The sequence below is a fragment of the Brassica oleracea genome, chromosome C1 (assembly GCF_000695525.1).
Source record: "Brassica oleracea var. oleracea cultivar TO1000 chromosome C1, BOL, whole genome shotgun sequence".
NCBI lineage: Eukaryota > Viridiplantae > Streptophyta > Magnoliopsida > Brassicales > Brassicaceae > Brassica > Brassica oleracea.
In genome coordinates, this window is record NC_027748.1 from 8,924,285 (window position 1) to 8,937,556 (window position 13,272).

The 13,272-nt window shown below is 40.2% G+C and overlaps 3 protein-coding genes across 3 annotated transcripts; 1 reads left to right on the forward strand and 2 right to left on the reverse strand.

Moving 5' to 3' along the window:
* Window positions 1-4,495: 4,495 nt before the first annotated feature.
* LOC106330733 lies at window positions 4,496-5,068 on the reverse strand. The gene has a single exon (XM_013769159.1). It carries the CDS (start codon window positions 5,066-5,068, stop codon window positions 4,496-4,498), a length of 573 nt encoding a protein of 190 aa, XP_013624613.1.
* Window positions 5,069-8,620: 3,552 nt separating this feature from the next.
* LOC106300768 (F-box protein At1g31080-like) lies at window positions 8,621-10,023 on the forward strand. Its single transcript, XM_013736984.1, has one exon. The coding sequence runs from the start codon at window positions 8,646-8,648 to the stop codon at window positions 9,861-9,863; it is 1,218 nt and encodes a 405-aa protein (XP_013592438.1). The 5' UTR covers window positions 8,621-8,645; the 3' UTR covers window positions 9,864-10,023.
* Window positions 10,024-10,517: 494 nt separating this feature from the next.
* On the reverse strand, window positions 10,518-12,650 carry LOC106311823 (BAG family molecular chaperone regulator 7-like). The gene is made up of 3 exons (XM_013749125.1): window positions 11,647-12,650; window positions 11,068-11,358; window positions 10,518-10,994 (listed from the first exon to the last, which is right to left on the reverse strand). Exons 1-3 carry the CDS (start codon window positions 12,496-12,498, stop codon window positions 10,782-10,784), a joined length of 1,356 nt encoding a protein of 451 aa, XP_013604579.1. The 5' UTR covers window positions 12,499-12,650; the 3' UTR covers window positions 10,518-10,781.
* Window positions 12,651-13,272: the final 622 nt, after the last annotated feature.

Consider the following 13,272-nt stretch of genomic DNA (forward strand, 5'->3'; position numbering starts at 1 on the left):
ATCTAAAAACTTCAGGCTTCAACCGCCACATTCCACCATCAACTTTCTTGTAATAGATAATTATTTTAGAAGTTCAATAATATCTTAAAGTATTTTGGATACATATTAAGAATTAAGATCATATTTGGTAGAAGTTCTTTTTGTGATTTTAAATGTTTCGGGTTCTATCAGATATCCATTTAGGTCCGGGTTCGGTTCGGATAATACCCATAACCCAAAATACCAAAAAACAGGATCCATTCGGTATTTATGTCGGGTTTGGATCGGTTCAGATTCAGTTTTATCGGATCGGGTTCGGTTCAGATTTTCGGGCTCGGTTTATTTTCCCAGCCCTACTAAAAGCTAAAGACAAAAAGGCCAACTGTTTTATTAAATTCTTTTTTTTTATGCATCAATACTATTAAATTTGGATCATGGCCAGTTCATAATGTTATGTCCAACTATTTATTTCTATATTTTACTAACTAACTGCCATTAGTCTACATATAAGTATACTGTAACACCTGTCTCTTCAACACTCGAGACCAGCGTGTTACCAATCAACAACTTACATCACAAAATCCGTAAAAAGGTCTGAAAGTCGACTTTCATATAAATAACGAAATAAATCCATAATTCCATAGTCGAAATAACTGAAATAATCGTCGAAAATAATAAATATAAGTCTGAGAAATAAAACAGAGGAAAACGTCTAAAAGCACCAGCTGTCCGATCAATCTCCTACTCGTCAGTCCCACCTGCAAGGGGGCAAAAGAGAGGTGAGTAACGGGGAAGTTACTCAGTGAGGTATGTGATACTAAACCCGAAGTCCATGGACCCGGACGGAGCACTCCGAATAAATATAATTTAATCCTAACACGTTGCAAACACGGTACCTAAAGTACCCAAAGATCACACAACAGTCCTAGCGAGGTGCACACTCGCTGCCCACTAACAGGCCAAAAACACCACCGAATACGTGCTCGGTTCATACACACACAGAACAAGTGCTCGGTAACACACTCCCGTAGACGATTTATCGACCTCCTGGGTTATGCGTCAACCGGTCGACTATAGCTGACCATAACCTCCATACAATCCAGCATACAAAAGTCCGTCTCTGTATCCGTCTCAGACAATCACATAACTCTTAATAAAACAACTATTTTTATTTACCAATTTTAAATGAAACAATCATTGTTGAATCCTCTAACACCCTAGTTCCGGTTTAAGCAAAGAACCTAAAAACTAAACAAGCAATGGCAGACTCGATTTCACGCAAATGGAACATATTAGAAATAAATTATACTTACTCGAAGTCCTAAGTCGTGTAAGAGAAGTTCGGGAAAAGACCCTCACCGTAGCAATATGGAAAAGTAGTAGCTATTAACTCCAGCTAGTCAAACAGACTCCAAATCTGAAATCAGGGAGAAAAACTGAGTCAGAACGCCCTTTGAACGGTTAAAAACGGATAACCGGCGATCTGGTCAAAAAGTCAACTCGCTGATCAAAGGTCAACCCGGTCAACTCTGACTCAAGCCGGTCAACCCTTGACCAAATTGAAATCGAATTGAACCAATCGGTTTACCCAAACCAAAATCAATTTCAATTAGACCAAATAGGTTTTCCATAACCGAATTTAAATTAATTTTTAACCCGGTTTAACTTAACCAATTCAATTAATTTAAACCAGAAATCGATTTAATTATTAATCGGTTAACCTAAACCAAACCGAAATCTATTAACATATCAGGTTGACCGGATCCGCGTTGATTCGCCGAGTCAACTCGGCGGAGTCACCGGCGGCGGTAAAAGGACGACGGCTTACCAGAATCAACGGCGGCGACCACTACAAGAAAACACAAGTTTAGCGAGGAAACTTAAGGAGGAAAACTAATCCTCGTAATTTATGTCGAATTTACGAGAAACTTACGAGGAAATATAAAATCAACGTTATTTCCTCGTAAAATAACGACGAAATCATTTTGTGGTAAAGTTGATGTAATGTCACGTGGCTTTTACGAGGAAATACACTTTCCTCGTAAACTCGACGTAATGTAGTGTACTACTTTACGAGAAAATATTTTACGTCTACTTAACGAGGAAATTTTGAATCCACCAACTTTGTAGTTGTAACACGTTTTTTTTCCGGCAACCTAGCTTTATTTTTGAATCCACCAACATTATTTTTGCAGGTACAACAAATTCGAGCCTTTCATCTTAGCTTCACAGACAGACCAAGTTAGCTTCCTTCCATACCCTCGGATGAGAGATTCAGGAATAAATTGGTTAGCCGTGATCAAAGTTACACCTCGAAGACGAATTATCTGTGGAGAAGAACCACCATTGCAAGAAGAACAGATAAATGAAGTTGAGAAACCTGAACAAGAAATTGATGACATCCTTCTCATTGATCCGCATAATCATGAGTACGAAGATCTTACCGACGATGCCACAGACGAAGCTGTTGAAGACGAGTTTAGTGAAAATGATGATGTTTCTAGTGATGACGAGAATGTTGATGTATCCGATTGATGTATTTGTTTTTAATAAGATTGATTTTCAGACTTAATGCATGTGATTTGATGGATTTAATCATGAAAAACTATTTATATAATTTGATTTTGTGTAAGGTAATTGGAGTTTGTATTAGAAATAAGAGATTTAGATTATAAGTTAAGGAATTGTGGTTTTAGAATTTGAGGTTTGGAATGGAAAGAATAGATTGAGGTTAAGGGAAGATGGGTTTGGGGTTTGGAATATATGTAGTAGAAAATAAGGAAGATGGCGTTTGGGGTTTCGGATTTTAGGGATTTAAACATAATCCTCGTAATTTTCTTGTAAAATAACGAGGAAATAAAGACGAAATTAAAAAATAAAGAACGCGGGACTCGTTAATTCCACGTAAGCAGAAATCATCGTAAAGACCTCGTAACCGGAAAACGCGAGACTTGCTATTTTCTCTTAAAATAAAAACACGGGCCTTGCTATTTCCTCGTAATTTAATGTGGGTTTTACGAGGAAACAAAATGCGGGCCTTTGTAATTCCTCGTAAATTTACGAGGAAATTACGAGGATATCTAATCTCTTATATATACTCGCGAGCGCTCACACTTTCATTTTGTCTCAACTTCCTCTCCACTTCCTCTCTATTTCGTAGCAATGGTAACTCTCTCCAATTCCTCTCTAATTTGATTAGTTTAGAATAGATTAGGTGGTTAGTGTAGGGAATTTAGATAGGTTTACGGATTTTATGTTAATTAGTGTTGATTAGGTGGTTAATGTAGGGAATTTAGCTAGATTTATAGAAATTGTTAATTATAGAATTTGTTAATACTGTTGATGTTAACTTCAAAGATTAAATTTTTTTGCAGGGTCTTCGAAAGAACATGCTTACTCCCCATTACATAACAAGGCGGATGTTGCGAGGAGGAGTGAGGAATTCTACCAGGCAATGAACGACCCTTAGTTCTTTTTTTTCCGGTTGTTGTATTATAAATTCAAAACTTATTTATATATACAATTTTTTCGCATTGATTTTTATTTTAAATTATAATTTTATTAATAAATTAAATAATTTTAATTTTTTTAATTATATTTTTAGATTCTGTAAAATAAAAAAACGAAATAAATTCGTAGCTAGATTACGACTTATTTACGTGGAAAGTTTACGAGGAAATGATGAGGAAGGTTAAACGAGGTCTTTACGACGAAATGATGTGCTTCGTCTTTACGACGATATGATATACTTCGTCTTTACGACGAAATATTTTCCTCGCTAAGTTACGACGAATTGGCGAGGAAATATGCGTTACGACGAACGAGTAACGATGAAACGTGTTTTCTCGCTAATTCCTCATAAAGCCTCTTTTACGACGAACTCACGAGGAATACCACAGTCGTTAATCTCATGTTTTCTTGTAGTGGACGGACAACGGCGGGTGGCAGTGGCGCATGAGCTACACGCGCGGAACACCGCGGGACAAAGGCTGCGCGTGACGGCGCTTCTGGGCGACTCTCCGATTGATCTTCCTGGTCCGGACTCGTCTCGACGTCACGATCACGATGGTGGCCTTAGAATCACGAGATTCCAAACGGTTAGTGAGTTATGATCGATTGAATGAATGGTCATTTTAAAAACAAATCGGAAAGAGCGATACCCGGTTACCTTCGGCTGGGATTGGCGGTGAACTGGTCGATCTCGGCTCTGGACGTGGTGGTGGTGGCGGTACGATCACAGGTGTGAGTGACGGCTCAATCTCTGTAGAGTTACAATGCTTAGGGTTTTTGAGGAATAAAATAATGGGCAATAATGGTTTATATATGGGACTCACCAAGGGCTTCCTGCAACACTATTGGGCTCTGACGGGCCGAAGTGACTGGGTTGGGAATTGGGTCGCTTACAATTCTCCCCTATTAATAAGGAGTTCGACCCCAAATTCGGCTCCTGAACCGACTGTCCTATACCATCCTCAAAAAGCCCTGGATAATCAATCCTCATCTAAGTCTCGGTCTCCTAGGTCTCCTCATGGATCTCATCTCTCTCCCAACGAAATCTTACCAAACTAGTCATCATGCCCTGAACATCTTTCACTTGCCGATCCAAAATCTGTACTGGCTGACAAAGTGTAGCCAAATTTTTACCAAGGTCACTTGGTGGCTGTTGCAAAATGAGCTCTGGCTCTCTCACAATTTTCCTCAAAACTGACACATGAAACACATCATGGAAGTCTGATAACTCTGCTGATAGCCCCAATCTGTAAGCAACTGCTCCTATCCGCTCCAAAATAGGGTACGGGCCCATGAATCTCGGTTTAAGCTTCTTTAGCCTCCGGGTCTTAGATCCTCCCTGAAATGTCCTCATTTTCAAATATACTAGGTCGCCCACCTGACACTCCAAATCCTTACGGCACTTATCCACATAACTTTTCTGCCGGTCACGAGCTTCCGCAAGCCGAGTCTTGAGTATCTCTACTTGCTCTACTGTCTCCTGAACCATTGCAGGTTCTAAGTCTCGTCGCTCCCCCACTTCTGTCCAGAAAAGTGGTGTACGACAAGGCCTACCATAATGCGCTTCATATGGTGCCATTTCAGTACTCGAATGGTAGTTGTGAGCTACACGCGCGGTGGCGGTGGCGCGTGAGCTACACGCGCGGAACGCCGCGGGACAAAGGCTGCGCGTGACGGCGCGTCTGGGCGACTCTCTGGCTGATCTTCCTGGTCCGGACTCGTCTCGACGTCACGATCACGATGGTGGCCTTAGAATCACGAGATTCCAAACGGTTAGTGAGTTATGATCGATTGAATGAACGACCGTTTAAAAAACAAATCGGAAAGGACGATTCCCGGTTACCTTCGGCTGGGATCAGCGGTGAACTGGTCGATCTCGGCTCTGGACGTGGTGGTGGCGGCAGTACAATCTCATATGTGAGTGACGGCTCAATCTCTGTAGAGTTACAACGCTTAGGGTTTCTGAGGAATAAAATAATGGGCAATAATGTTTTATATATGGGACTCACCAAGGGCTTCCTGAAACACTAACGGGCTCTGACGGGCCGAAGTGACTGAATTGGGAATTGGGTCGTTACATATACCTCTTACGTAATTTTCAGTTTATTATAACTTCTCTTTTTTATTATAATTTTTCCTTACTTCCTATATTTTAGGGATCCACTACTCTCATTATTATAATAATAAAATTCACGTATATATTGTTTGTGAGCAAAAAACAATTATGACACCATGAACTGTTCCACTAAAAATAAATATTACAGCGATATTTAATTAATCACATTATTTATGAAAAAAATCATTGACAACAAATATTTTCACTATTATGAGCGTTGTTGTTTTTTCTTTATGCCCGATACCGCTATAATGTATAAAACATACAAAAGTTAAAATTAAAATTTTCAGAAAAAAATTTAAAACAAAAATATTCCCGCCCTTTAAAGGACGAGTCAAAATCTAGTAAGATTATTAAAATTATAAACTAATACTACATAATTCATCCAAAAAATTTGTTGTTACGGTTTACATAGCAGATATTTTACAATAAGATACTACTCCTAGGTGTTAATTAAGGATAAGGCTACCTTAATCATTATTTTAATTATTGGTAAGTTATATCTTACAATCGTACTACTAAATCATTAGGTGTGTTATACACTTAAGATCCGGTGAATCAGAAAGCCTTCCATCACTTCTGAGCAACCATTCAATCCATTTCTCCCTTAACCATTGGTGTTAGTAACCTTCTGGCCTGAAGCCTACATTGAAACCACCATTAGCAAAGTGTTTCCTCTGATAGGATGCTAATTATCAGCGGTTTAAGAATATCCACCGATATAGAAATGGTTTGAGACAACGCCAACAACAACAATGTAAGGTCACTTAACAAGAGTTCGCCCTAATATTCTCCCAGGCACGAACTCCAAGGCGCCTCCAAGACCAATGCCCTCCGGCGACGCGTTTTCTCGTCGGCGCTGGGCCTCCTCGCCGGCTCTGCTCGTCACCTTCACCCTTTGCTTCCTGTTTCACGTTTTTCTTTGTCTGTTACCGGTTCGTTTTCTGTGGATTGTCGGAGGTGTTAGACCTCAGTGGATGCTACGACGGAGACAAGAGCTTCGACTCTTTGTTGGGCTTCTTCCGGCGGTCTTCCCTACCGGTTTGGTCCTTCCTCCAGCGATGAGTCGAGAGGATTATCTCGCCGCCGCCGCTCTGCTATGGGCTTCGGGTTCAGATCCCGTAGTACCTCTGTCTGGTTACCGTCGGTCAAGTCAAGCTGGCGACTTGGTCCAAATCTTTCAACCGTGTATGGAGCTTCGTTTACAACTGTCTAACTCAATCTCTCCGTCACTGGAAAGACTTTCGTCACACGGGCCACCGTGCCTTGCTGCTCCTCATCTCACCGGTACCAGATCTCAAAGCACCACAAGTTCAGATCCGAATCTCTTCGGTGATGCTTCAATTTCTCCAGCCTATAAAGTGATGCTCTTTTCCCCGCCATGGTTCATCCTCGACGGTGGTATGATTCCGCTCCGGAGAAGAATTTCCGGCGACCACCTGGTTGGTGCCGATGTACGGTACGTTTCTCCTCGGGTTGTGTTGACAACGCTTTACAAATTGATGTCCACTTTGACTTGGGCCTGACCCAGTTGTGAAATGGAACCTGTCAGCCTAAGGAGCTTCCTGACAAGACCCAAATATTTAGTAAAAAATGAGATCCAGCAATCTGTGGCGTCCGGGTTTTGGGCTAGGTTTTCACAGATTCCGGTTGGGTTTATCGGGATCTCACTTCGGTGTATACTGTCATATCTCTTCTCTAGGAAGAAATTACCCCTAGATTCAGGGAACACAGTTCTATTTTGGTCATCCTATTTTTCCGAAGAGAAATCTCTATCACCATATCCTCTTCCTATGGCAAGAAGTACTTCCTCGGATTTGTGGCCGAGTGTTTGTTTCAGTTCCTGCATCGTTTTGTCATCTTGCGGAGCGGTCTCTACAGGACCAGAAGATACAAGCGAGACTATCTTGGTAGTTCTCGTAGATGGTCTGAAATCCAACGTCACTTGTGACTATTCTCCAGCTCTCCGACATTGTCGTGAAGGTTTTACCGACGCATTCGAGCATCGTTTTGAATTCGCTGTCATCTTCTTCTGAAGACCTATCTTGTTTAGTTTATTTATATGTTGTAGTTTATACTTAATGCCAAAAAGGATGGATAATTCCCTTTTGCCCTCGTATTGAAGAAGATCAATATTGAATGAAAATCAGTTTGTGTTAAAGAAAAAAAGGTTCTTAACAACAACAACAACAACAAAAAGCATATAGATTATGCTTTTTACTCACTTAAAACTTAATTAACACTCAAATCTTGTAAAAAAAATGGAAGGTTTGCTTCTTGTTTTTCGCTAACCTTTTGTCTTTTTTTTTATTAATGTAAATTATATTTAAACCAAAAGCTTTTTTTATTTAATAATGAATAGTCATGTTTTTGTGGCATAGTTTTGAGAAACAAACAATTTTAACACTTGCATGAACTGACTATGTCATAGGGACATAGTGTCTGTGGTATTTGAGATACAAACTCTAGAGCATAGTTTTGTTTTTTTCTTATTTCATTTAATTTCTACCAAATTGTGCACTCTGATGTAAACCAAAAGCTTTGTTAACATTCAATTCATTTAAAAAAAAAATGTCATATGGATGACAATATAGTAGATTTTCCCTCGTGAACCCGATCTTCATGGATTCTTAGAGAGTTTCGTCTAGTCTGTTCCTTACGTGTTTGTCAACCATTTTGAATTTTTGACTCGCTGAGATTGCTGTATAACAGTATAAGTCATTTTTCCATCCCCGCTATTGTTTTTTTTTTTAATTATACAGAGGTATCTCCGCTAACAGTAGAAGTGATCCAGACTAGTCACGTATTGTCACGTGTCGGTTCCCGCGATTGTTGCATTCTCTCTATCTTTTGGCTCCACTATTAAAAAAAAAAATTATTTAATGGCCAATATTGTTTTGGGTGATTTCTGTGGCTGTGATGAAATATAAAATTAGGAGTATGCTTTTTTTAATTATTACCGAAACCCTAGCTAGTTGTGTGTCATTTGCATTCACAGATATTTCTCACCGTCTCATCACAAACTGCACAACTCCAGATCATGAGTACGATAGAAGAAAATTTAGCTCCCATTCCGAATGATCTCATTGTCCAGATATTGTCGAGATTGCCTGCAGAATCAGTAGCGAGGTGTCGTTGTCTGTCGAAGCTGTGGGGATCCATACTCCACCGTCCATATTTCACCGAGTTGTTCTTGACTAGGTCATGGGCTCGTCCACGTCTCTTATTCGCCCTTAAACGAGAAGATGCCTGGAGCTTCTACTCTTTGCCTCAGCGTCAACATGATCTACATGACAAGGCGTCGCCTCCTCTAGTAGCCTACTCAGATTTTCACATGAAGTTCCCCAAAGACATTATTTCTCCAGAATATCATGGCTTTACCTCTGGTTTGATCTGTTTCTCTAGGAAGTCGATCACACTGAAGAGTCAGGAGGAGACTGTGATTTGTGAACCTAGAACGGGACAATATGCCACCGTACCTAAACTGTTACGGTATGGGAAAAGCTTTTTAGGGTATGATCCTATTGGCAAGCAATTCAAGGTACTGTTCATGGACCATACAGATTGTGTTACACATTGTTCTGATGTTCACAGAGTTCTGACTCTAGGAAATGGAATAATGGAGTGGAGGAAGATCAAATGTTCATGTTCTTTATTTCATCATGTTATGGATGATGAAGGGATATGCATCAATGGAATTTTGTATTTCTCATCTAAACAGCGTTATTATTTTCCGTGTGATGTGAAGATAGTTTGCTTTGATGTTAGATCTGAGAAATTCAAGTCTATTGATGTAGAATGGGATAGTGGTTGGCATGTTAAATTGGTAAATTATAAGGGAAAAATCGGTGTGGTTACTTGGAAGGGCCTGTATGAGTTGAGTATATCGGTTCTAGAGGATGTTGAGAAACAAGAATGGTCTAAATATGTCTACACTTTGCCGGAGAATAATATCCTTGATTCCTCCAAATATTCCATCGCTGGAGTGACTGCTACAGGTGAAATTGTTTTCTCGGGGAATTTTACACGTGGACCGTTTTATGTTGTCTACTTCAGTCTCGAAAGCAACACTCTACAAAGTGTCGAGATCCAAGGTTTGGAGAAAGATCATAGAGTTTGCGCTTATGTAGACCTTGTAGAGGATCTTAATGTTAACAATGCAAAGTACCTCAAATCAAGCCCACGCCTAAATGTCATTACCGTTAGGCCGAAACCACAAGAGCGCAACTCTGCTCTATCTGTGAAGAACAAGCCTTGATCCTTCAGAACAAGTACGATATGTTAGCTAACCTCGACGATTGAGAACAGGTGCTGGTTTGTTGTGTTGGCTAATCTATCTTTCGTTGTCTTTCGCTTGGCTTAGTTATTTTGTGCCTTTTTTGTTACCAACTTCATTTCCTAATTGTGTTACTCATTACTTGGGAGCAAACAAAATATGTTTAGTGTTTTTTTCTTTGTCTGCATGCATTTTTTTTTTATTTAAGTTGGACGCCCAATAAATAGAAAATTACTTTGATTAGCCACGGTATAAGAGAAACTCAACTTTAAAACTTAATTTCAAAAAAATAAAATAAATAGATTTGGTGAATGTGCATGTGTAGATGCATTGTGCATGTGTCTTACTTGAACGAGCCTTTGATTGTCTGATGGATGTCTTGAGCTACGATTCTTGGTTTGATTACGTTAGGCTAGAAGAGAGTGTTGGGAACAAAGATAGGGTAAGACAAATCTATGAGAGAGGCTATATTGTTAATGTTCCTCCGAGTCAATCCGGTCTAACTTTATAGTTTTATGAAATTTATAAACAAAGACTATAATTATTTTCTAAATGTGGTTATGTACTTATGTTAAACACACCAAAAAATAATTATGTCATCATTCAAGAAACTCAAGAACACAAGAATCAAAACAATGACACAAGCAGAATCAAAACATAATCAATTTGAAAAACAAGAGTCCACAAGTTTGGAAACACAAAAGGATTACACATGAACTGATAAAACACAACACACTAAAAAGACACACGAGAGAATATTCGAGGGAAAGGAGACTGATAAACAGACACTCCCATTATTTTCTTCTCACCATAACTAGAGAAACATTCTTAAGACACTAAGAAAACAAACAAAAGAGGCTAATTAATTATTTCAAGACACAACAAAACAGAGCCTCTGAATCACGTGCACCCTTCTTCAGTTTCAAGCAATTGAACAATCTGAGTCACTCCCTCTGCGATTTCATTGCGGATCATAGTGTCTGGCATATCGAAAGTTCTTCTCCTCATCGACAATGACTTCCCCTGCTGTGGTTGCGGGTCTACAACCTCCAACATTGCTTCCAGCTCATCCACCATTGATCTCTTTGCTCCTCTAACCATTACATCAACTCCCTGATAACCAAAATCCAAATAACCACAGATTGATTCTCTGTGAATTGAAAAACCCACTAAGAAGTGTACGTACCTCAATGGCATCAACCGTGAGGAGGAGGACAATAATCTTCTCAGAGAACTTCTGGCGCTCCTCTGCATCACGAGAGATGACGCGGCGGTAGTTGAAGTTGTGGAAGGAAGCTCTTAACTCCTTGAGTTTGGTCTTTGCGATAGCTAGATCACGAAGAGCACGTAATGCTTTTGAGCGGCGAATCAGATAAGCTCTGAAAGCCCTCTGGATCATGACAGCCGCATATTCAGGTGGCATCTCCTTGTTCTTCCCCTTCTTGCTCCTAACTGCTCCACTCCTTCGAGAATACGCCTTTTATAACCACCACAACCATTAGAAGATAGAAACACATAGTAAGTACAAAAGGGTTCAAACTTTGAACAGACCAATCTCAATCATGCCAATCAATATCAAACTACTTTTCCAACAAACTTCATAGAAACTAAAAAATCGGTCTACATGCCCCACCTAAAGACCTAAGTGAAACTAATTTTTTTTTTTTTGCCTAATCAATAATCTCCTATAAAACACATTTTTTGAACATTAACTACATAAACATAGAAAATATAGGCAAGAGAGAGTCAGTGTAAATAAAGATACCTTCCTGAGAAGGATGGCACCATGTTCCTCAGAGTCATCATCTTCTTCATCATCCTCCTCAATCACAACAACACGTGGCTTCTCCTTCTTCTTGATCTTCTTCAACTTCTCCTTCTCCTCATGCTTCTTCCCCTTGTCGCCTCCAGAAGAAGAAGCTTTAATCGTATAGGTGTGCTGCATCTCTCCGTTCTCCCTCTCTGACTTCAACTCGGTCGTCCAATTATAACTCTTCTTCTTCTTCTTCGCCTCCATCTCCTCTGCCTCAGCAGCCTCAGCAGCAGCTTTGGCCTTCTTCAGAGCAACTACATCCTTCTTCTTGCCGCCTTTAATCTCCGTAGTCCACGTGTACTTCCTCTCCCCAACAGGACACTCAAACTCAGCTTCCCACTTGTACTTCTTCTCTGTCGGCTCAGCTTCCCACTTGTACTTTCTCCCCGGCGGGCCTTGAATCTCGGCCTCCCATTTGTACTTCCGCTCTCCAGAACCCCCTTTAATCTCCTTTGTCAGTTTATACTTCCTGTCGGAACCATCGCGTCCTCCTCCTCCGACCAAACAACGCTCGAACTTAGTTTCCAACTGGGAGACTCGGTCGCAGAGATACTGCAGAGGATACTCCTCCTCCCTGCGGCGGCGAATCGATTTCTCGATCAGGACCAGATCCGTTTCGAAGAATAGATCGAGTGGGGAAGGTGATGAGAATCCGAAAGGGAAAGCAGCCACATCTTCTTCTTCGAAGACATGGTCAAAGAATGATGAAGGAGGTTTGACAATGGAGGTTTCTCGGTGGATGACGAGAGGAGGAGAACAGGTGTAGTACGGGTCGATGAGATCGAGTCTACGAATCCAGCTCATGCTTGCTTGCTTGCTTTGAATCGAAAGGTAAAAAACGAAACAATGTAAAAGAAGAAGCAGTAACCAGAAGAGAAGATGAGATCTGTCAATAATAGAGTCTCGCAAGTGGGTCCTAATGTATAATAGAGAGATATCACGTGAGACGCACCCGACGTTTTGCATAAACACATGTCGGGACATTGGATTCCATTTCCATCCGTGAGGAGTCTTTTAAACATTAAAATATCGACCGAACGCTTTAAACGTTTGCTTCGTAGATAGTTGGGGTTGTCAAGATTATAATATGAAACGTTTTATAACGTTTGTGTTGTTGTAATTAGAGAGTTTAAAGACTGAATATTTCTGTGTTATTATTAATGATCAACGGGGATTCTTTTATATATATAAGGATTACAAAATAAAGAGAAAAGGAAAGTGTAAATATCATAATCTAACAGGAAATAGGAAAACTACTAAAACATAATAATGGAAAGATTACATCTACTAAGCTTTGTGGCCGTCTTTCTCCCTCCTGAAGTCGGCTCTCTCTCTCCTCTCTCTAGGCTTCGGCCATCCCTCCATCTTCTAGGTATTGGGCCGGTCTTGGACCGGGCCTGGTTAATGGCAATTCATTCCATGATTTATAACACTCCCCCTTGGATGCCATAACCACACAGGATTCGTAATACGCTTCATGTTGCCTCATTAAAACCTTATCAGGAAAACCCAGTGGGACAAAACCATGATGAAGGAAAAAGAGTACAACACGCACTACTCCCCCTGATGTGAACCTCA

What these genes read in the sequence shown, in the direction of transcription:
- LOC106330733 (XM_013769159.1), bottom strand. Translation starts at nt 5,068, where the DNA reads ATGGCACCATATGAAGCGCATTATGGTAGGCCTTGTCGTACACCACTT.
- LOC106300768 (XM_013736984.1), top strand. Translation starts at nt 8,646, where the DNA reads ATGAGTACGATAGAAGAAAATTTAGCTCCCATTCCGAATGATCTCATT.
- LOC106311823 (XM_013749125.1), bottom strand. Translation starts at nt 12,498, where the DNA reads ATGAGCTGGATTCGTAGACTCGATCTCATCGACCCGTACTACACCTGT. An exon ending in GTGCCATCCTTCTCAGGAAG is followed by an intron (nt 11,359 to 11,646) that starts GTATCTTTATTT and finishes TGGTTATAAAAG; the next exon opens with GCGTATTCTCGAAGGAGTGG. An exon ending in TCACGGTTGATGCCATTGAG is followed by an intron (nt 10,995 to 11,067) that starts GTACGTACACTT and finishes TTTGGTTATCAG; the next exon opens with GGAGTTGATGTAATGGTTAG.